A 22,247-nucleotide genomic window follows, 5' to 3' on the forward strand; every position below is an offset into this window, starting at 1 on the left:
GACATAGGCAATGTATCTTCTTAATCTGTTGAGTTTGTGACATTTGAAATGATTTTGACGAGGGGGACACGATGTATATTTATGGAAGAAAGAAAAAAGTCACATGATGATCTGCAAGTGGGCTGCTAGTTACTATAATACTGAGTTATTATGTGATCTTATCAGTGGAATCATTAATGATTAATTAAAATTAGTTATTAAGCAATTTGGACTTTAGAATAACAAGAATTCATTCATCTACAATATTATATAAATATCTGTTGTTGAAGTCTGTAACATGGAAATATATATCTTTATATTTTGTAATCCTATTTCAAAAATTCTTTCATATAATTTTCTTGTGGATGTAGGTGAATGAATGTGTAATGAAAACAGTATTTCACTGATATTAACATTTAGTAATAACATTCAGAAAACCAGACAATATTGAAATATGTCATGAAAAGGCCACATAATAAATAAGACACAAACTCATAAATATTCAGTATTGTTACTGATGCTTGAATGGAAATTCATTTGTGATTATAGACCTTGGATCATGTTCAGCACCAGGACCACCCCAGCACAGTGGTATTAAGGGAAGTATCTTATACATGCAAAGAAATGGAATTTTCAGTGTCCTGGAGGGTTGGAGGCAGAGGTATTTCCAGAGACACTTGAGCCTTTTACTCCCCAGTTGACAATGTGACTGTGATGCTGAATTTTGTCAAGGACGAGTAACTTTTATTTCTAAGCATTCACATGAGCAAAAGTTCATAAAAGTTCTTCAAAAAATCATTGGTAGATCAGAAATTATGGTTTTTCAATTGTGGAGAGACTTCCTGCCTGGAGAGGTCAGCTGTTCCCTAACAGAACACGCAGGAGGGAGGGAAGGACCAGTGCAGAAGCCTAAAACCAGCTCTGCCGCCTGTGCCCTAGCTCTGCAGTCATCTCACTTCTTCAAGTTCTGCATCCTTGACCTAATAAATCATACAGTTCTACCTGGTCTCTGTTTTGTCTCTTTCTGTCAATTCATAGGTTAACTGGGATGCTATAAAAATGTAGTCTAGTGACATTTGTGTGTATTAATTAATTTAAAACTGAGAGTTTTTAAAAGTTTGCCATGTATTTAAACTACACAGTGTTCTGATTTATTTTACATGTCTTGCAATTAGTTCTCGTTCTTCTAATGAAATGCATTGTCATTTGATAGTTAAGTCATTTGACTCTTAACTAAGTTGCTTTTATGTTCAGAAAGCAACATAATTTTGGATTATGATTTTTATTTCCTAAGTGATTACTATTTCTAGATAAACTATTCCGGTAGACTTCTTTAATACAATGTCTTCATCTGCCACCCTGGGACTAAGGGCAACAATATAAGAGCCTGATGATTTTTGCAGACTCTAAAGAGAAGTTTGCTCTTCACCTTTTAAAGTGGTTACAATGAAAATGATCTCATATTCTTATGATTGTGTTTGTTGGTCTGCTTCATACACCTCATATTAAAATTGTAAACTTCAAGCACCTATTTTTGTCATGAAATGGGACCTCTTTAAATATTATTTTAATAAAAAGTGATTATATAAAATATACAACCTTTGATTTTTTTTATTCTATAGGTGGTTTTTATTAAAGTACTTAAGATTTTTTTCTGATTTCCAACAGATGCATATACAACCTCAGAGGTCACTTATATTTGGACTTACAATGCATCTGACTCAGTACAGGTTGCTCCTGATGGCTCCAGGTTAAATCAATATGATCTGCTGGGCCAATCAATTGGAAAGGAGACAATTAAATCCAGTACAGGTTAGTAAATGAGTCTAAAGAAAAACTAGTGCCTACAAAATTAATAGGTAAAAGTTATTGGAAATGGGTCAGATTACTTAAAATCCTTTGCTCTTGAGGTCCATGAACTATTAGCTCAAACTGCTTAGGAACTTTTTAGATATTCAGAATCTTAGGTTACAACTCTTACTACATTAAGATCTGTATTTTCACTAGATTCCAAGGAGATTCATATGTGCATTAAAGTTTCAGAACCACTGGCCTAAAATATACTACATATTCAAAAAGTGTCTTCTCAGACCAGTTTTAACATTTGTCTCCAAATCTGTGATGACAACTTCCCCTCTTTTCTGATTGTTTTCCTTCTATTCTAGATAATTTATGATTATTCATCTCTGATTTATGGATAATTACTACTGGCCTGTGTTGAAAGACTGATTCTCTCTCTAAGGGCCACCCTCATCTAAGAAAATAGCAGCTGTTTGAACTAATTACCTTACATCTGGCAATAATTAAAACCCTGAGAAGAAGGGAAGGTAGCTACAAGGATCACATAGAACTGACTGAAGCAAATTGGAGCAGACACACAGCAGAGAGAAATCCAGAATGGGTGGTGGGGTTGGAAGTGAGAATCTGGGCTAGAAGACCAGTCTCAGGGATGAGGCCAGAGATCAATACTTTGAAGAGCCAGTGAGGACCTAATTAGATCTATCATAGCAGAAACTCAAAGTTAGTACCAGTGAGGATAAGAAACCAGAGCAAGTAAGATAATCCCCTGGAAGAGAGTCTTTTCAATTCTGAATTCTGTTGGTCAGCAGGCATGACCCAAAGAAAAAACATGCAATGCAAATTTCCTAATAACGAAGAAATTTGCAGTGCTAATGAGGGATTTCAAGTAGGCATAGTTTTCATGATATGTATGTGATCTTTTTTTTTTTTTTTTTAAATCAGGGACTATTCTTTCTAGAATCTTTTCCATTTCCAAAATGTTCCAACTATTGACTATTACAGTTCCTTAAGCTTCTTAAATTTTTCTTCCAGGTGAATATACTGTAATGACAGCTCATTTCCACTTGAAAAGAAAAATTGGGTATTTTGTGATTCAGACCTATTTGCCTTGCATCATGACTGTCATTCTCTCCCAAGTGTCATTCTGGCTTAACAGAGAATCTGTGCCTGCAAGAACTGTGTTTGGTGAGTGAATAACTACACACGTCATGGTACAGTACATTATGTTTCAAAGCGTACTCCCCAAAACGTTCTCCTTCTTCCTTCTCACACCAATGCTTTGTGAAGCATGAGGTCGGCAGTATTGATTTCACATTGAAGATGAGGAGCAGAGGGAAAATAGTGTCAACTGCTAATAAGGGACATAAGCTGTACTCTAATACCTCAGAAATGCATTCAATATTTTTTCTTTTAAATCATATTGCTCATTAACTTTTGTCTTCATGTTCATATAAGAATATTCTCAGAGGTTTTAATTCAGAGCATGATAGTGCCATATATCTATAATTCCTTTGCTTTTCTTTTGTTTTTAGATGAAAAAATATGATATTAGTATTTCAAGTTAGAAAAGGGATGGCAGGAGACTTCATTTATTTCCATTATTGTGTCTGATTTTCTTGATTGACACCAGACAGGGGAAGTTTCAAATTTCAAGTATGGAATAGCTTATTTCTGTGCTTTTTATGTTACTTTGGTTTTATTTTGAGATGAAGAAATATTACCTTTGTATTTTAAATAAGAGAGAGAGAGGGATTCTTCATTTCATTAGTGTACTTAATATTAAAGTTCAATTTGTGATTTAAACCATGTGAAGGAATTTGCTTCCTATTTTGGGGACATATGAATTAGACTGAGCATACTTATAAGCAAGCAGATAACCTTAATATGTTTAGTCTATTCATTTATTTGGTAAAGTTTTATTGAGAACTTACTTTGTCAGACACTTTACCAGACTTTAGAGGTCCAAATACAGATTAAATATAGTACTTACACTCAAAAAGCGTAGTATACTATATGGCAGCAGAATAAGTGGAAAAGGGATAATGAAAATACAAGGTAAAGTCATTATAGAAAAAGCATGTGCAAATTATTATAGAAAATAGTAAAATGTATCCTCCCTATAAGAACTCATTGAACAACTGACTGAGTGAATATCTAAGCCAAGTCTTGAAGAATGGATAGGAGTTTTCCAAGCAGATAATATGGGCAAGAATTCTTGCCAAAAAAGAGCAGAGGTACAGTGACATTGTGGATGTAAGAACATGGTATATTCAGTGACCATAAGCTACTTCTGTGTCAGTGGAGGTGTCCAGAGAAAGCTAGTTTGAGGCCTCTGTTAGAATGGCCTAGTAGGTGATATTAATAGAATGTGCTTTTATTTTATAGGATATACAAACCACCATAGTATTTTGAGGCTATAATATCAGTAAGCTCTCAAAATAATGTTTGTCATTTAACAAATGCTATACAGTTGTTACCTATTCTTTTTTTTCTACCTACTTCATTGAATTATGATTGACATATAAAAAGATATACATAACATATACAACTCAATGAGATTGGCAATTAATATACACTTGGGAAAACATCATCACCATCAAGGCCATAGATGTATCCTTTGCTTACCAAAGTTTCTTCTTACCTCCTTTATTACTATTGGTGTATGTGTGTGTGTGGGAGGTTTAGAAAACATGACGTAAGTTTACCCACCTGGCAAATTTTAAATATACTGCACAATATTGTTAGCCAAAGGCACTATGATGTATGGTAGATTGCTTTCTGGAGACCTTATCTATGTTGCCAAACTAAAGATATTCTTCTAACCATTAATATGATCCTATTTGTACTTAGGAAGATATGGTGTCTTTGGGGAAGATGAGTAGAAAGATGGAAATGACCAAGGCAGGGAGCAAAGTCAGGAGACTATTGACATAGTCCAGATAAGACATGGTTTTTATTCCTAAGAAGTCAGAGCAACAAAGGAGGGGGTAGGGTGAAAGGAGGCTAAAGAAGAGAACCAATAGATCTAGTGAAATACATAGCAACTACAGAAAAAAAGAATAATTTAGAATAATATTTATGTTTTTTCTTGGCCATGTTAAGTGAATAATGTTGCCATTAATACAAGCAAAGGAAAGAGTGAAAAAATAAGGGAAAATGAATGTAGTTTGAGTTATGTGGATTTTGAACTTTTTGTAATGTCAATTTGGTTTCTAGTAGACCAACAGAAATAAAGATATGAAACACAGATGAATAGTAGGGATTGTTGAAAATTACGGTATTCATTAGCTACTAGGTCAAAGAATTTACAGATCTAGAATTTATCTCCCAGATTAATTAGGTGGGTGAATGAAAAATCAGAGGACAGCATCCCTAAGAATATGAAAGTGGCAGGATTTAGAAAATTTGAGAAACCTGGAACGATCAGAAAAGTAGAAAGGAACTTAGAAAAAATAAAATTTAAATATCACATACATGTACATGCACATGGTCATTTTGAATATATACTATTATATCAATACAAATAAGTACAAACTGCATTGAATGAATTTGAGTAGTAGAAGCTTACCAATGCTAATGAACTAAAAACAGATTAAAGTGGGAATGAGAAATAAAAAAAGAACGAGTTGAATATACACATGAACATTTGAAGAGGAGAAAGATTAATGTGTCAAAAGAGACATGTGAGTCATTGTTATTGTTAAACCACAATTATCATGAATATATTATGATTAACATGGATATTTGAAAAGCAGGGTAATCTACCTTATGCCAAAACTAAATGCTAGGCATGTTACCTACTTCTTTACTTCTTATTTTGTCCAAGAAGTAGAATTTAGCATCTCCCTTTTAGAGAGAAGACTGAGTCTTTAAAATTTGAAGTATCTTCCCCAAGTCCTTGAAGCAAAATCTTATTCCAAAGTTTACATTTCTTCAACTACATTATGCTGTTTTCATGACTCTCTTTTAAGGGGGAAGAGTTAGGAAGAAAAATATGGAGGACATGGGAGGAGGAGGAGGAATTTCTGATGAACAATTACCAAATAAAATGCTTGGGATGGAGTTGGGTGGACAGAAAGAAGGAATTGTGCCTCTCTACGCCTAGAATAAAGCATCCCAAATGGGCAGTGTTAGTACTTTCTTCACTCATTCCAAGTCTTTGCCTGATTATTTAACCAACACACAGATGTTTCTTAATCTTGGAAAAACACCTTTTATTATTAGAGGAACAAGTTTTATTAGAGATTATAACACTAATTATAAACATTATTTATACTATAAATAATCTCAAGTCATAGTATAATGTGTTAAAATTGCAAACAAGTCATATAGCAGTAATAGCAGAACTTTTTTGTGTGTTTGTTTTTCAGTTCTGGGGACTAAACCCAGGACCTCACACATGTGTATGCACTCTGCTGCTGAGCTCAGCCCAGCCCTTTCTTATAGCAGAACATTTTGCAGATTACATTTGATGGGAAAGTTTTAGAACTAAACAAACCCAACGTGTATATAGTAAATAAGTAGGATAAGAGGAGAGAATGGAATAAAAAAATAATATTTCATTTAAAATGTACTAACCAATATATGAAATTAGAAATATTTCAAATATGAAATTTAAATCAGGATATATCTGCAAAATAAAATATAATTTAGGATTATTAACACCTATTATTATAATGCTAGTCATTTTTTTGCACTAATATCACAAGCTTATGATCAATCATTCTAGTTCATTGCAGAGCAATTGAAATATTTACATGGTGTTTTATGTAAGTTGGTTGCTTTCCAAATACATGCTTTATTCAATATTTTGTGCTCAGTGAATAAGAAATTGATACTTGAATAATCAATTAATTACATAGAGGAATATTCATAATATATAGTTCTTTAAAAGCTGTACATTGAATAAACATTATACTGACATTATATTTATCAATTCAACTTATGACTTCTAAGATTTTGTAGGAAATTTAAGGGAATGATGATCTTCAATTTGAATTGATACATAATTTTCAACATGAAGGTAGTATGATATATTAATACATTGATATCTTCACCCATCAATGTGCCAAAGAGTTCAGAAAGTGTCCTTTCCATCTTTCTCTTGTGGTACTTTACATGTTAATATTGTGACACTGATCACATTTCATTACATTTATTCTGTTTACCTACATGTCCCACTCTTCAGAGAGTTTCTACATACGGTTATTACCATAGAGCTTGGAACATCATAAATGCTATAAAATATATGATGAATGTATCACACATAATTGAATGGAGAGGAAATTAAATTATCTGTGCCAATGGACCATTCTTCAGTGTTAAATTCACTAAAGAAACAGTATCAGAAAATAAGAATATGTTCAATTCTAAGCATAAAAAATACATTTCTACTGTTGTGTATACAACAAAGCAGAACAAAGTCAGATAAAACTTATATCAAACTTCAGAGATTGTATCTGTAAGAGAAAGTTATTTTAGAAGTACTAATAGAACATGTAGGAGTTGGTAACAAAAAAGTTTAACAAAGAGATGAACACAATTATAAAAAAACTAATATGGGAATAGTGAAAATGACTGTGTTAGACAGCTTTTATTAGTAGCATCAAAATACCTAACAAGAACAATTAGTGGAGAAAATGTTTAATTTGGGGCTCACGGTTTCAGAGGTTCAGTCCATGGTCAGCTGATTCAATTGCTTTGAGCTTTAGGAGAGACAGAACATTATGGAGGAAGGGCATGGCAGAGGAGAGCTATCAGTTCATGGCAAGCAGGAAGTAGAGAGAGAGAGCAGGAGGAGCTGGAGATAAAAGATATAATCCCCAAGCTTACCCCCAGTGACCCATTTGCTCTAGCTATATCCCACCTGCCCACTCAGTAATCCATTCAAATTATTAATCCATCAAATGGAATACTCCACTTATTAAGTTCAACTCTCATAATCTAATCATTTCACTTCCTCATTAACATAAGAGCTTTTGGGGGACACCTCATATGCAAACCATAAAAATAATAATAAAACACACACTGAAAATTCAGTGAAATAAAAGAAGGTAAAAGAAATCACAACCCAACAAAATTAGTTACACAGAACACATGAAATATTTTTGAGACCATATTCAAAGTTATACAACAATTCTCATTAAGCTGAAAGAAATTGAAATTATATAAGGTCTATTCTCTCAACACTTTGCATTGATTCTAGTAATCAACAGAATAAAAATCAGAAAATTCATCAAAATGTGGAAATCCAATAAAACACTTAACAATTAGTAAAATAATCATTCACTTAGGAAATCAGAAGTTGCCTTGAGGCAAATGAAAATAAAAACACAACATATCAAAACTTATGGAATTCAGTGAAAGCAGTACTTAGAGGAAAATTTATAGTAATACATATCTACATTAAAAAAGAAGGAAGATCTCAAATCAATAACTTATCTTTATACTTTAAGAAAATAGAAAAATAAGAGCAAACTAAACAAATCCAGCAGAGAAAAAGAAATAATAATGATTGGAGCAGAAACAAATAAATAGAAAATGGAAAAAGAATAGTGAGAGTAGATAGATCCAAAAGTTGGTTCTCTGCAAACATTAGCAAAATTGACAAACCTTGAGCTACACTAAGAAACAAATGGAAAGACTCAAAAACTAAAATCAATGGAGACTTTACTAATAACCTTACAGAAAGTAATATGACAACTACGTACCAACAAATTAGATAATCTTGGTGAAATGGAAACAGACCTAGGAAAACATAAATTAGTAATCTTGAGGGGGAAAAAGAAATAGAACATCTCAACAGATTTATGATAATGAAGAGATTCAATGAGTAATTAAAAACCTCCCAAAAAATCTAGAAACGAAAGGTGTCTGTGGTGAATTCTATCAAATATTTGCAGAACAGTTATCATGGATCATCTTTACCCTCCCACCAAAAATAGAAATAGCAAGCATACAAAAACATTTGCAGTGTCCTGGGTCCTTAAAGAAATGCAAATTCAAACCACAATAAAATACATTTTATACTAGAATGACTGCAATAGCATTTTTTTTTATTTTTGTTATGGAAAATAAGAAGTGTTGCAGGATGGGGAGAAATAGCAACCTTTATATGTTGCTGGTGGGAATTTGAAATGGTGCAGCCACTATGAACAACAGTTGGGCAGTTTCTCACAAAGTTAAACAAAAAAAAATGACCATATGATTCAGAAAAAATTTCACTTCCAGATGTATGTCTCCAAGAGTAATGAAAATATATGTTCACACTGAAAGAAATACATAGATGCTTACAATAATATCATTTCTAGTAGTCAGAAGGTGTAAATATTTCAAATCTCTATCATCAGGTGAATGACTACACAAAATGTAGTGTACACCCATAATGGAATATTATTTATCAGTACAAAAGATCAAGTACTGACACGTGATATTGTATGGATGAAACTTGAGAACTTTATGCTAAATGAAAGAAACCAGTCAATAAGCATTGTATGTGTTACTGTTCCTTTTTTATGAATTATCCATAATAGATAAGTTCATAGAGAGAGAAAGTCTAAACTGGAGACTGGAGGCCAGTGGATGGGTATTGGGGAACAGAAAATGCTTATTTAATGGAGAAAGGTGTTCCTCTGGGGTGATTAAAAACATTTTGAAATTAGAGAGATAATGGTGTCAGAGCATTGTCAATGCACTCAATACCACTGAATTATACACTTTTAAATGGTTAATTGTATGTTATGTGAATTTACTTTCAGTTAAGTAATCGTGAAAAGTCATGAATTGAAAAAATAGTATTGGATTTTCATATCATTGATTTTTCAGTATTTAGACTAAGATAAATCTTTATTCAAATTTTGCAAATTATTTACTCAAAGACAAAAGTTGATGTAACAAAAAACAACAGAAAGTTTCCAGATTACTTGAAAATAACGGTATTTCAATTTTCAGAGCAAAAATAATACAGGAAAAACCTTTGGAGAATAATTATGTAGTAATGAAAAACAGAAAAGAAATTACTGGGGCAGAAGCGATATCCCAGAAAGACTAACATGTAAATATATGACAAGTTAGATAAATAATTCATTCTTCATTCAACAAAATTTATACAGAAAATGAAATATTGCATCAAGGTAAATAAAGACAAAGATATTATCATAACCACACAGATGCCTATTTTAAAAGAAGCCAAAAGAAGATTTTACCCATTCAAGTGCAGAGAGAGATAAACAGATAAATATTTAACTTTGAGTCAGCAAAAGGCGTTAGTATCAAGACTACTGCCAGATTTAACTGCAATATATGTACAAATGATTTTAGACATTGGTGGTAAAAATAATGTAAAATTAAGAATTCAGGCCCTATTTGCATGAGTAAACTTTGTATGCATTGTTTACAATACAGGCTTAAGAACCGGAAAGTCATACTTTTAAAGTATATTGAGACTATTAGGTGGTGAAAACATTGTTAGTGTGAACTGTACAAGTTATTTTGTGTAAACCTTGTTATAAATTTAACTCTGCTTGAATGTAGGTATATTTGTGGGGGCCGAAAGTAGGAAAAGACAAAAAGGCTAAGACCTGCCCGAAATAGACCTGGAAGTTATCCAACTTCCTTATTGTACACACTTAGACACTCTGCTCTGTTTTCTACTTCATTGTGTGCATGAACATCATCTGAGTGATACCCAGCAATTACCTAGGCAAAGTTTCTGCTTGAAAAATTTCACACACACATTTTCAGCCTCTCTCCCTGATGAAAGATCACTATAACATCTGCCCTTCCCCTGGTCAAGGCTTTGGGTAATCTACCCACGTGGGAGACAAAACAAAAGACAGAAAAACAAAACAAAACAAAACTGCTACTGTTAAGAAATTAGTATACTCAGAGACAGATGCTGATTTTTTCAACTTTTGAGGTCTTTCTGGCTTTCATGATGTGAACAGAATAAAAAAACAGAGCAAACGAGATTAGGTGAAGAAGTTGAAACTTGCCTGTGTGTACATCCCTTGATATGATAGACTCTGCTCCATTATATTGGATTTTTTTCTATTCATTTTTTTTGTACATTGTATTTATTTTGTGGTTATACTGACCCAGCCTGATGTCTTTCAAAGATATTAATTCAAAGAGACTGCCCTTGCATCTTACACTGATAAAAGCCTCCTTTGACTTCCTCTCAGTGGCTGTGCCCTATTCATTCTACGCTGGCAAATACTTACTGAGCATCTATTTGTCAGCACTGTTCTAGAGGCTTGCAAACATCCTTGAACAGGAAACAAACATAACTCCCTTCACGTTGAGGTGTTTGCTCTCTGCTGCCAGTGTAAGAAAGCACTTGGGAAAACTTTTACTTTATTCTTTGGGTGTTGTGCTTTCAAGGCTGGAGAGAGTAAACAATGCATTCACAATATACGAATCTCATTTTTTTGTACAACTGATTTTATGAAATTGTGGATTTTGGTCCTTTCAGTTGTTTGACATTCTTCAGAGCTTTCTGTAAATTAGAAATAATTGTGAAGAATTTGTAAATTACTATCCTTATATTTGAAGCCAAATCATTTTTGATTGTTGGATAAATGTGTATGAATTTTTCCTTGTATTTTCGTCTCACTATTATATAGTCAGTGTATAGCAGACAATTTTTTTTCCCATTAAAACGAAAATCAAATAGCAGACATCCGTTAGATGTAGGCGTTTGGTGAAAAAGAACAGGGAGTTCAAATGCTTTATTGCATACAAAGTTCAAGGCATATGTGAGGACACTAGCAGTATGTCTTACATAAATTTTGGAATAATTAAAACTCTGAAGAGAATGTGTTTGGACTGATGATTTTTCTTCGTAGTTACATAGATTTTCCTGATTCCACTTGACTTTTATATTAGAGAACACAAATGTACTGGCTTGAATATACTCCCATGTAAAAGGGTTAAGCTGATGGCCCAAGACTACTATGGCAACACTAAGTGCTTTAGGCACTTAGTCCCCATTTTCCCTCTTTGATGTCCTTAGCTTATGATTTTACTTCATAGGCCAAAAAGTCTGTTAATATTCCAGCCCTTAGAGTAGTCATGGATTCATATTCCAAGAAACAGGAAGAAGTAAAGAAGGGTAGAAAATGTCTAGCTTTCTGCTTGTCATATAATCAGCATTTCCAGATGTCCCTCCCAATATAGTGGTCTAACTTGATCTTATAACTGGAGGGTCTGAGTAATTGCCAACTTGAGTAAATTTAGTGGTATAGTATTTTGGGTTGAGCTCATATTACATTGGTAGCTTGTGGTTTCTGCCACAATAAAGAAATGGCTGTTGCTCTGCAAGCTACAAACTGATTTAGAGCTAAGTTCTAGAGCCAGAGTATCTTGGTTTGAGTACTGGCTCTTTTATTATGAAATTGTGTGATTTCTGGTAAGTTTCTTAACCTACCTGTACCTTAGTTTCATCCTCCATCATACTGTGTTAATATAATATCTACCTCATTAGGTACTTTTGAGAAATTTGTGTATGTGCTCAGATTCATGACATATTGAGCAGTTAGTACAAATCTGATCCACAGAGTAAGTGCTATGTAAATATATGCTATTATTTTGACTTTATTATTCTTTTTGTCATGACACAGTTAAAGGATGGTCAAATCTTGTTTTAGTTTGAATAATGGTAATAACATTGCAAGAGAACCAATTTCAGGAGCTAGTAACTCTATGAACCTCTGGATAAGACAGTTACGGGCAGAAATACAGCTTCTTTGACATCATATTATCAGTGGTTTTGTTTGAGAAGAATTCTTAAATCATTAACATTTCATTATCTAAGCAAAATATACCAGTGTTGGTTCAGTTTTAGTAAAAACTTCTTTAGTTGAAAATTGAAATGAAATCCAAGTCAAATTGTCTTAAGCCTGTTCATGTCATTGTTATTAATCATGAACTTGTATATATAAGTATCCACAAGAAAGAACATCTTAGATGCTTATCCTATGCTGAAATCCCATAAGTGAATCTTATTGATTAGACAGTTCACAGGCTCGTGCCTGACCAGTTACATATTTGTTAGCATGGCTTGAATTACAGGCCATTCCTTGAACCAGTGTGCATTGTTATATCCTCCCTGAAAGTGGAGGTGAAGTACTTTGCTAATGGAAAGCAGAATTGAAGGCTGCTTTCAACAGCATGTCTAAGCATGTTTCTGTATGTAGCCAACCCATTCATCTGTGCACCAGAATGTGTCATCCCCTTTCACCTGATTAAGACCATTATTCCAGAAATCCACTCTTATCTCTTCCAATGACATCAATATCTTCAATCCTCACTCAGTTGTACCCAGTAGAAAGAAAAATGTCAAAAATTACCTGTTATAGTTTGGATATTATGTTTACCCAAAGCTTCTGTGTTAATGCAGGAATATTCAGGTGTAATATGATTAGATTATAAAACCTATGACCTAATCAATCCATCCTAATTTAAATGGATTATCTGGGTGGTAACTGTAGGCAAGAGGAAATGGCTAGGAAAGCTAGGTCACTGGAGGCATGCCTGAGTTGGTTCATCTTCCTTGTGGCCCCTTTCACTCTTTATCTTTCTGCTGCCTATCCACCATGAGGTGAGCTGTAGTCCTCTCCCCTGTTCTGTCATGATGTTCTAGCCTCATCTTGGGCCCAGAGTGCTGGAGTAGGCCAATAAAGAATGAATCTCTGAAAACGTGAGGCAAAATAGTCTATTCAAAGTTGTTCTTGTCAGGTATTTTTGACACAATTGTGACAAACAGACTAACAGAGAAATTGTTACTAGAAGTGGAGTCCATGATTATGACTAAGTTGGCCATGTGGTTCTAAAGACTTTGGAACTGGTTTGTGGAAGGAATTTCAAAAGATTGAACATGTAAGATAGAGAATCATTAGAATGTTGTAAGTAAAGCTTAATGGATAATTCTGGTGGGATCTCGGAAGAACAGAATGCCAATAGGAATGTACATGGCAAAGACTGTGTTCATGAGGTTTCAAAGGAGAATGAGGACTCTAATGGGAATTTCACTATGGGCCATTTAAATTATATTCTGGCAAAGAACATGCCTACATTTTGCCCATGTCTTGAGACTGTTAGGTTTAAAAGTGATGCACTAATTAATCTGATGGAGGAAATCTCAAGGCAACACAGCATTTAGGCAATAGCATGAATATTACTATTGGTTTTTATCATGGTTTACTTTGAAAATTAGGAGCCAAAAGTATAGCAGAAGAATTATTAAAACGTGCAATTTGACCAGAAAAAATGTGTGTAAAACTGGGGCTGAAGAAGTTCTGTTTGTTAAAGAGATAACAACCATTAAAGAAACGGTGAGTACAATAGGTAAGACAATAGGAAAAATGACTTTAGGGCATATCAGAAATTGGCAACAGCACAACTATCACAAGTTCAAGATAGTAAAAATAAAAATTCCTTTTAGGTGAGACCTTGGGGCACCCTACTCAAACAGAAGGGTTCAGAATGTCATATCACCTTGTTTGGCTGCCCAGACACTGAGAGGCCACTGCAGTCATGGTCAAAGGGGTCTTGGCTACTGTTTGAGCTGGTAGTAGCCATGCATCATCCATCATCCATGGCATCATCCATGTGTTGCTGGTTTTGCAGAAATGAAGTCTTCTCAAGTTAAGGGATCACAGAGGCTTCCATCAAATTTTCAAAGGAAGGACTGGGAGACCAGGCAAATTCTATCAATGTTGGAGTTTTTATAGGGTTCCCTTGAGAGAGCTGTGTATGAGGCTGTGAAGGTGAAGCCAAAGCTGGAATAAATACCCCAGGGATTAAGAAACACATATAAAATGAAATGTCTGAAAAGGAAAGGTGCTGGCTAGGGACAGAGTCAGGGTAGGAGAAAGGCCACATTGTCTACAGTCAGTAAGGGTAAAGGGATGTGGCAAACCAGACCCCTTGAAGATCACATCTTGCTACCATATGCCTCAGATGCAAGACATGGGGCTGCAGGATTTGTATGACCAGCTGAGTTTGGTCTTGTTTCTTCTCTCTATTCCCTTACTCCTCCCTTTTAAAATGGTAATATTTACTTTGTGCCATTATATACTGGGTATATATAACTTGCTTTTAATTTGTATAGGGGCTCATAGCCAGGAGTTTGCTTTTGCTATCATCTAAGACTTTAGACTCGGACTTTTGGGCAATACTGGAACTGTTAAGTCAATGGGGGCTCTTGGAGATGGATGAATGCACTTTTCATTGTGAGATATATAGGAGCTTTTGGGGGACTGAGGCATAATATTATAGTTTGGATATAAGGATTCCCCAAAAGCTCCTATGTTAATGCAGGTATATTTACAGGGAAAGGGCTAGATTATGAGAGCTATAAACTATTCTGTACATCCTAGTTTGAATTGAGTAACTGGGTGGTAACTGTGGGCAAGTGGGGCATGACTGAGGGAGGTGGCTCACTGGGGTCATGTTCTGGAAGGATCCATCTTCCTTGCGAGTTCTTTGTTTCTGTGTGCTTTCTGGCTGCCATGAGCAAAGCAGTGCTCCTCCCTGATGCCCTCTGCCATGATGGTTCTGCCTCATCTTTGGCCCAGAGCAATAGAGTAGGCCAACCATGACTTGAACCTCAGAAACCATGAGTCAAAATTAACTTTTTCACCTCAAAGTTGTTCTTTTCATGTATTTTGAACACAGTGAGGAAAAGCTGACTAAGGTGTCACCTAATCATCAAATCAAATTTCTACTAATTCTCCACTAGTCCCCTGGATACCAGCTGATCTCTTCCTTTACCAATTGAGTAGATTTACTTGAAAATGTAAACCTTTCTCTCCTATGGTCTCTTAAACCCATATAAATAGGTTTTGCCTCTGCTACTCCACCAAATCTATTCCTGTCACAGTCTTCATTAGTTCTTACTCCATTGGTCAAATCTCAAATCAATTTACTTGACCTATCAGCAACCTTTGACAAATGCATTCCTCCCCCTAAATGAGAAGAAATACCTTGAAAATAATTTCTTCATTGGGTTTCTGGGATAGCCACACACTCTTGATTTACTTGTCTCTTTTCCTGCCTTCTTAGACTACTTTGCTTGTTTCTAATTTTCCCCAGATCTATTAAGTGACGGAATGCTTCATGCCTCAATTATTTAGCCTTCTCTTCTATATCTATACTTCTTACCAGCTCTCTGGTGTCTCTTTACTTATTTTGTTTATTTTTTGATCAGAACATATTGTATATATGTATTGGAATATCACACTGTATCCCATAAGTATGTACAATTATTGTGTTTTTTTATTATTAAGAATTATTTATTGTATTGTTTCACATAGCAAGGGGGTTACTCCATAGGCAGAATAGTAAGGAAGTCAAGCAGTAGATAGCATATGTGTGTTTTGAATCAAAGATTAACATATTAATTTTCTACATAGCAGTCTTTTATGCCAGTGCCAACTTACATATGTAAAAAATGTGCCTATATTCATGTTAGGTTTTCCTGCTGGGAATATCTTAACTTTCCTATACTCATATATGAATAGGTGACCAGTGTAACTCCACATCATGTTCAACCACATGAATGGGATCAAAATTATAATGAGTCACACCCCTTCTATATATAATATGTCAAAATACACCCTACTGTCATGTACATCTGACAAGAATGACAAATGGCAGGAGGATCTCTCCTAACCATATCCATTGCTCAAGACAAACAGCAGTATAGTGTGGAAACCACAGAATCAGTGCAAGCATATATGACCACAACTGATTGTCCAAAAGTAACAGGAACTTCCATTTAAATTCATTTATATGGTGTCTCTTTTTATAAGGACAGTAATCCTATTAGATCAGGGCATTTACAACCACATTTAATCTTAATTACTTCCCTAGCAGCTTCACCTCCAAATATAGCCACCTTAGGGGTTAGTGCTTCTACATATAAATTAGCGGGACACAAACATTCAGTCCATAACTACTGCACTAGACTCTTATCATTTATTTATTTACTTTGGTGCTGGGTGTTGAACCCAGGGTCACCTAAGTACTGAGGAACATCCCCAGTTCTTTTTGTTTTTTTATTTTGAGTCAGGGCCTCATTTGGTTGCTGAGGGTCTCACTTAGGAAGGCTAGCCTTGAACATGTAATTCTCCTGCCTTAGTCTCCCAGTTGTCAGGATTACAAGAGTGTGCCACCATCCCTGGCTACATTAGACTCTCAACTGACTCTTGCTTCCACTTTGGTCTCAGTCTGTGACTAGTATAGCAACTAGAGTGAATCTTTCCAACTCCAAATCAGAGCATGACAGACCTGTGCTCCAAACTATTCACTGGCTTGATGGTACACATAAAGTACATGACAGAGGCCTACCTAAAATCATTAAGTCCTTATATAATGTGAATTCCCTCCCTTCCAAACTCATCTTCTCCTCTCCTCCCCATTTCTAACCTTACCACTAGCATCCACACTGACCTTGTGTTCATGAATATGCCAGGAATTCATCCACCAGCTTTGTGTGTTTTCTCTTCCTGGGCTTTTCTTTCCCAAGATATCTGAGTGACTTACTCTTGCCTCTTTAGGGCTTTTCTGAATTGCCATATTTTTGAAGAGTTATATCAGATAATCTGACATGAAATTGCAAGCATTTTTCCTATTCCAACTCTTGTCTCATCTATTTTTTCCTCCATTACATGTATCATCCTCCACTATTCTATAGACATTAAATGTTGTTTAATTTCTGTCTCCCTGACTAGAATTTATATTTCAGGAAGGAAGATATTCTCTCTCTCTCTCTCTCTCTCTCTCTCTCTCTCTCTCTCTCTCTCTCTCTCCTTCTCTTCCTTTTATACTGATAAACCTAAGAAGAATGTATGGTAAGTACAGGTTCTCAACAAATATTATTACAATGAACTAATGCATGATGGATAAAACAGAATATTTATATTCCATAAATATAAGAAAATTATTATTTATAGACTATAGTATACTATGAAACAGAATTATGCAACAATAAATTCTTAGAATTTATAACTGTCTTCATCAAAGTGGCTGGAATCATTTAACAAACATGAACCATAGGTTTCCTGCACACTAGTAATAAAGAGTTAGATAATTTAAAGAACAGGGAAAGAAGATTCCACTTTCTATAACAGCAGAACACAGTAAAACTTTATTGTGAAATATGTATTTGAATACATGAAGATTTGAATACATGTAGAGTAAGAGACATTTCTGGATGGTATTTTTAATAATAATATTACTTCATTCAGTATGACTCTTCATATGGAATAATACATCACTGTGACACAGAAAAGAGTAAATAAAAAGGAAGAGAAATGAAAAGGAATTTTCTAATACTAGAATTTATAATATAAAAATTAAAACTCTGATACTGGTGTAAGAATAAATAATTAAAATGAAATTGATTTTATATAGTTAGACTGTACATAGATAATAGATTTTTACATACATATATAAATGATAGGCAAACGTACTCTTTCATTAATCCATCAAGAGTTAGCTGAGCAAGACGAAATCCACATAGACTGAAAGTGTACAATAGGTAAGTAGTCATAGGAACACGGAGAGCTATCTTTAAAGGATGAAAGGAATATTGGGTAAAAAATTAAAATCATGTATAAATAAGTCAACTATGAAATTTAGAGGCAACATAATCCACAGGGTTATTATCACTCTGATACTAACTGTAAGTTCTGGGGGCTCCCAAACCACCTTCTATTTTCACAGTGCACTAGAATATCTCAGAGAACTCACTGGGAACTGTTATACTGATGGTTATAGTTTATTTCAGGGAAAGGATACAGATTAACAACATTGAAAGGAAGAAGCACCTAAAATCTTGGAAAAGCTAGGGATATGGAGCTTCTACCATCCTGTCCCCATGAGTCATGGACAGTGTGACCTTGTTAGCTCTGATGTGTTACAACACAGTGTATTCAAGCAGGGAAGCCTACCTGCATCTTGGTATCCAGAGTCTTTACTGGGGCTCTGTCACATGGGCACAGTGGACTAAGGCTGAGGCTGACTCAGGTTTCAGTTCTTCAGGAATTTGTTCTACCTGGCTGGCCCAAGGGCCCTAAGCATTTCTACTCCTACCAGGTGACATTTCAAGGCCAAGAGATTACCTTCCAGAAACCAAGGACAAAGTCTAGACTTTTCTTTGAATAAGGTTAGAACTCATTTATTAAGGTTATTTATTAAGGTTAGAACTCATTATTAAGGTTAGAAGTCATATATACATATGGTATATAAAGTAGAATATTAATTATCTAATCATCAGATTATTATTTTATCAATTTATCTGCTTCCTTTATACCTTTATCAGTATTGTCTCTGCTCTTTGACATCTGTTCCACTCTTCTCACCTCCTTTGTCTTGTTTCCCTCATCATCATGAAATCCCTTTATCACATTAGTCCTATGCTATGACATTCTTTCCCTCACCAGCATGTCTAGTAAAATTTTTCAAGTTAGAAACATATTGTTTACAGTGGAATTAGTGAGTTAAAAACATGCATCTTCACAAAATTCTGGAAAGCTATATAGGACCTGTGTACCTGTTATTCGAAAAATAGCTATGTATTATATGTGATCAGAACACTGGTGGAGGGGAAAGGAGAATATCCCATTATAACTTTTGAGAAATAAGTCATCTTTGGGAAGGAAAAACCTCAAAAATTACATTACTGTAGTGTTTAATAGAGAGATAATCATTGGGCCAAAGGATGTGGCTCAGTGGTGCTTGCCTCACATGCATGAAGCCGGGTTCATCTCTGGCACCACCACCAAAAAAAAAAAAAAAAAGATAATCATGGACTGAAGTAAGGAATACAGAAAATTTCTTTTCTTCAATAATAAAATTACCAACACTACTGAGGGCTTAACTACGTGTTTGAAAGATAATATCAGGAATGAAGAGAACTTGCATCATTTATGATTCCTAGCTTGAGAAAGTTGTGCAACCTCTCTATGTTCTGGGTTTGCTCTACTGTAAATTAATGTAGAACATATGTTATCTTCCTTATAGTGATGCTAAGGAGATGCTTGAAAAAATATATGTAAAGGACCTCTTAAATCTCACTTAGTGTAAATTTATATACATATATGTGTGTGTGTATATTTTATTCATTTCAACAAGCTGCAAATAAGTTTGAGTATTTCCTGAAGAGCAAAGATAGTCTTGACTGTGCTGTAGGTTCAAGTAGATTGTGTTTTTGTGTTTGTTTTTGTGTATGTGTTTCTCTCTTGAATTTCAATTCCTTTCACCTGGGCTCATAATCTTCAGTAGTTTTATACAAGGCTACTTCTTATATTTCCTATATCTGACTGAGACTTGAAGGATAATGATGATAGAAAGATTATTATATATGTACACACATACAACATAAGCACAAACATGTTTGTGTACATATATATATGCACACACACACTACTATTTTCCATCGACTAAAAGAAGGTGATTGAAAATTAGAAGATCTGGTAAAATAGGGACTCATATTATGGCATGATGACCCTTGACTGAGATTGAATAGAATTCTTTTGATATGCAATCTTTAGTTTACACTTTCCACTCTGTTGCTCTCCTTACTGATTCATTTTTCTTTCCAAGTCCCTGTGGACATTTCAATTTGCAACTTATGGATTAGGGCATGCTGAGATAGGAGAGCCCATCCCATAAGCACTGGGCAAAACAAAGAGAAAAAAAATCAGAAAGTCACTTGAATATTACTTCAGTTTGTCCAGGCTAAAGAATTGAGGCAACTTTAGAAGGAGACATAGTTTTAATTGGGAATTAGCAGGAATGCCTCAGTGGAAATAGAATGCTTGGACAATAGTAGGATATGAAATTAATGAGCAGAAAGCCTAGACAGGGCAGAAATAATTTCAGCAAACCTCAGTCCCAATCCTGTTTTCCAGAAGGCATGGGCTGCGGAGTGCTAACAGGAGGCACACCTGGCATCCCAGAATTGACTTTGGCATCAGATAGCACATGCTAATCAGATGCAAGCTGCCAGCCCAACAGCCGCCTTTCTCCCTGCTGCTGTCAGAGTCCCATCCCAGTCAGCCCACTGCCAATTAGGAAAGTGACTGAAGCAAAGTATATTAATAAACCAGGGCAAGGAAAATTAGAGAGCCATGCTCCTTCTGTCTAGAGGAAGACCAGGAAGTTGTTTCAGGAATATAGGTAGGCTGGTTAAGTTTAATCGATGTAAATGATTTACTGTCTCCTTGTAATAAGGACATAGGGGGAAAAGTAAAAGTATACATTTTTCAATCTGTTCCTTTTTTAATTTTGAGGTTTTGACAAGAACATGCAAATATTTCTTTAATACGGTTATGACCATTGAAGACATACAAGCAGGTAATCCACTCTCATTTCATGCACTGAAATCTATGTAGTAATAATGATGAGAAAATAATTAAAAATAGCATTTATTGAACACCTTTTGTACACCATATACTGTATCAGGCATGTCAAACCTATTCATTGTGTAATTCTGGGAAAAAGATCCTAGTTAGGAAAGGAACATTATCCTCCCTCTTCAGACAAGAATTTTGAAACTCAGAGCTGTTAACAGGCTACTCCCTTATCAAACAGCAGGCCAGTACCAAAGAAAGCATTGACTCTAATGCTTTTGCTGTAATTCACTATACCACCAAACAAACTTTTCTTTTTCCTTTTTATATCTTTTAGAGATTGAAGTAAAAGTATCTTGGGTGATTGCTAGATAAATGAGCAATTTCTGTTTGAGAATCAGGTTCACTAAATGTAGATCAGAACTTGAGGTATTTGGAGTCTCTCAGTTAACAGCTGTCAGCAACTGCTTATTGATGTAGTTTGGCTATCTTGACAGAAGTTGTTACTCTTAGATTATGGGACAACAATTAATACAAGAAATTGGCTTTCAAAGTTTTATCCAGCTGGGGATATAGCTCAGTTGGTAGAGTGCTTGCCTCTCATGCGCAAGCCCCTGGGTTCGATCCCCCCCCCCAAAAAAAAAGAAAGTTCTATCCAGTTCAAGTGTCATATTCTGCATTTTTAATCAAATTTAAATTGACTGACCCTGAGTCTTTAAAAGTATAGCTACTTATAATTGGATCATCTTAGTCATTAGAAACTTCATGGAATCTGAATTGAAGAATTTGATTACTGCTTTTGACTACATTTTATAAACTCATCTTAGCATAATATACTTTGGTACAGGTGCTTAAGATTGTTTGTTGTTCTTGTCCTTCGCAATTTGATTTTTTTGTGAACTCAATTTTCGTTTTCTTAACTTGAGCTTTGAGATCATAATGTCAGAAATAATGACTTCTCTTGTTATTCTGCTACTTTTCCAGATTTGGGTCACCATCTCTAAATAGTAACATTTACTTTCAACAGCAACATTTTAAGTGTATATTTATTCTTAGTTTTTGAACTCTCAAAAAAAGAATAAAAGCTATTATTTATTTTCAAATATAATC

General features: G+C 34.7%; 1 protein-coding gene across 1 annotated transcript in view; it reads left to right on the top strand.

Annotated features, from left to right (window-relative positions):
- Nucleotides 1-22,247, top strand: part of Gabra2 (gamma-aminobutyric acid type A receptor subunit alpha2) — a 140,157-nt gene that overhangs the window by 83,518 nt on the left and 34,392 nt on the right. The window contains 2 exon segments of the mRNA XM_047567518.1: nt 1,648-1,791; nt 2,812-2,964. Coding sequence (XP_047423474.1) covers nt 1,648-1,791; nt 2,812-2,964 — 297 coding nt within the window.

Source organism: Sciurus carolinensis, chromosome 10 (assembly GCF_902686445.1).
Source record: "Sciurus carolinensis chromosome 10, mSciCar1.2, whole genome shotgun sequence".
In the NCBI taxonomy this organism is placed as follows: domain Eukaryota; kingdom Metazoa; phylum Chordata; class Mammalia; order Rodentia; family Sciuridae; genus Sciurus; species Sciurus carolinensis.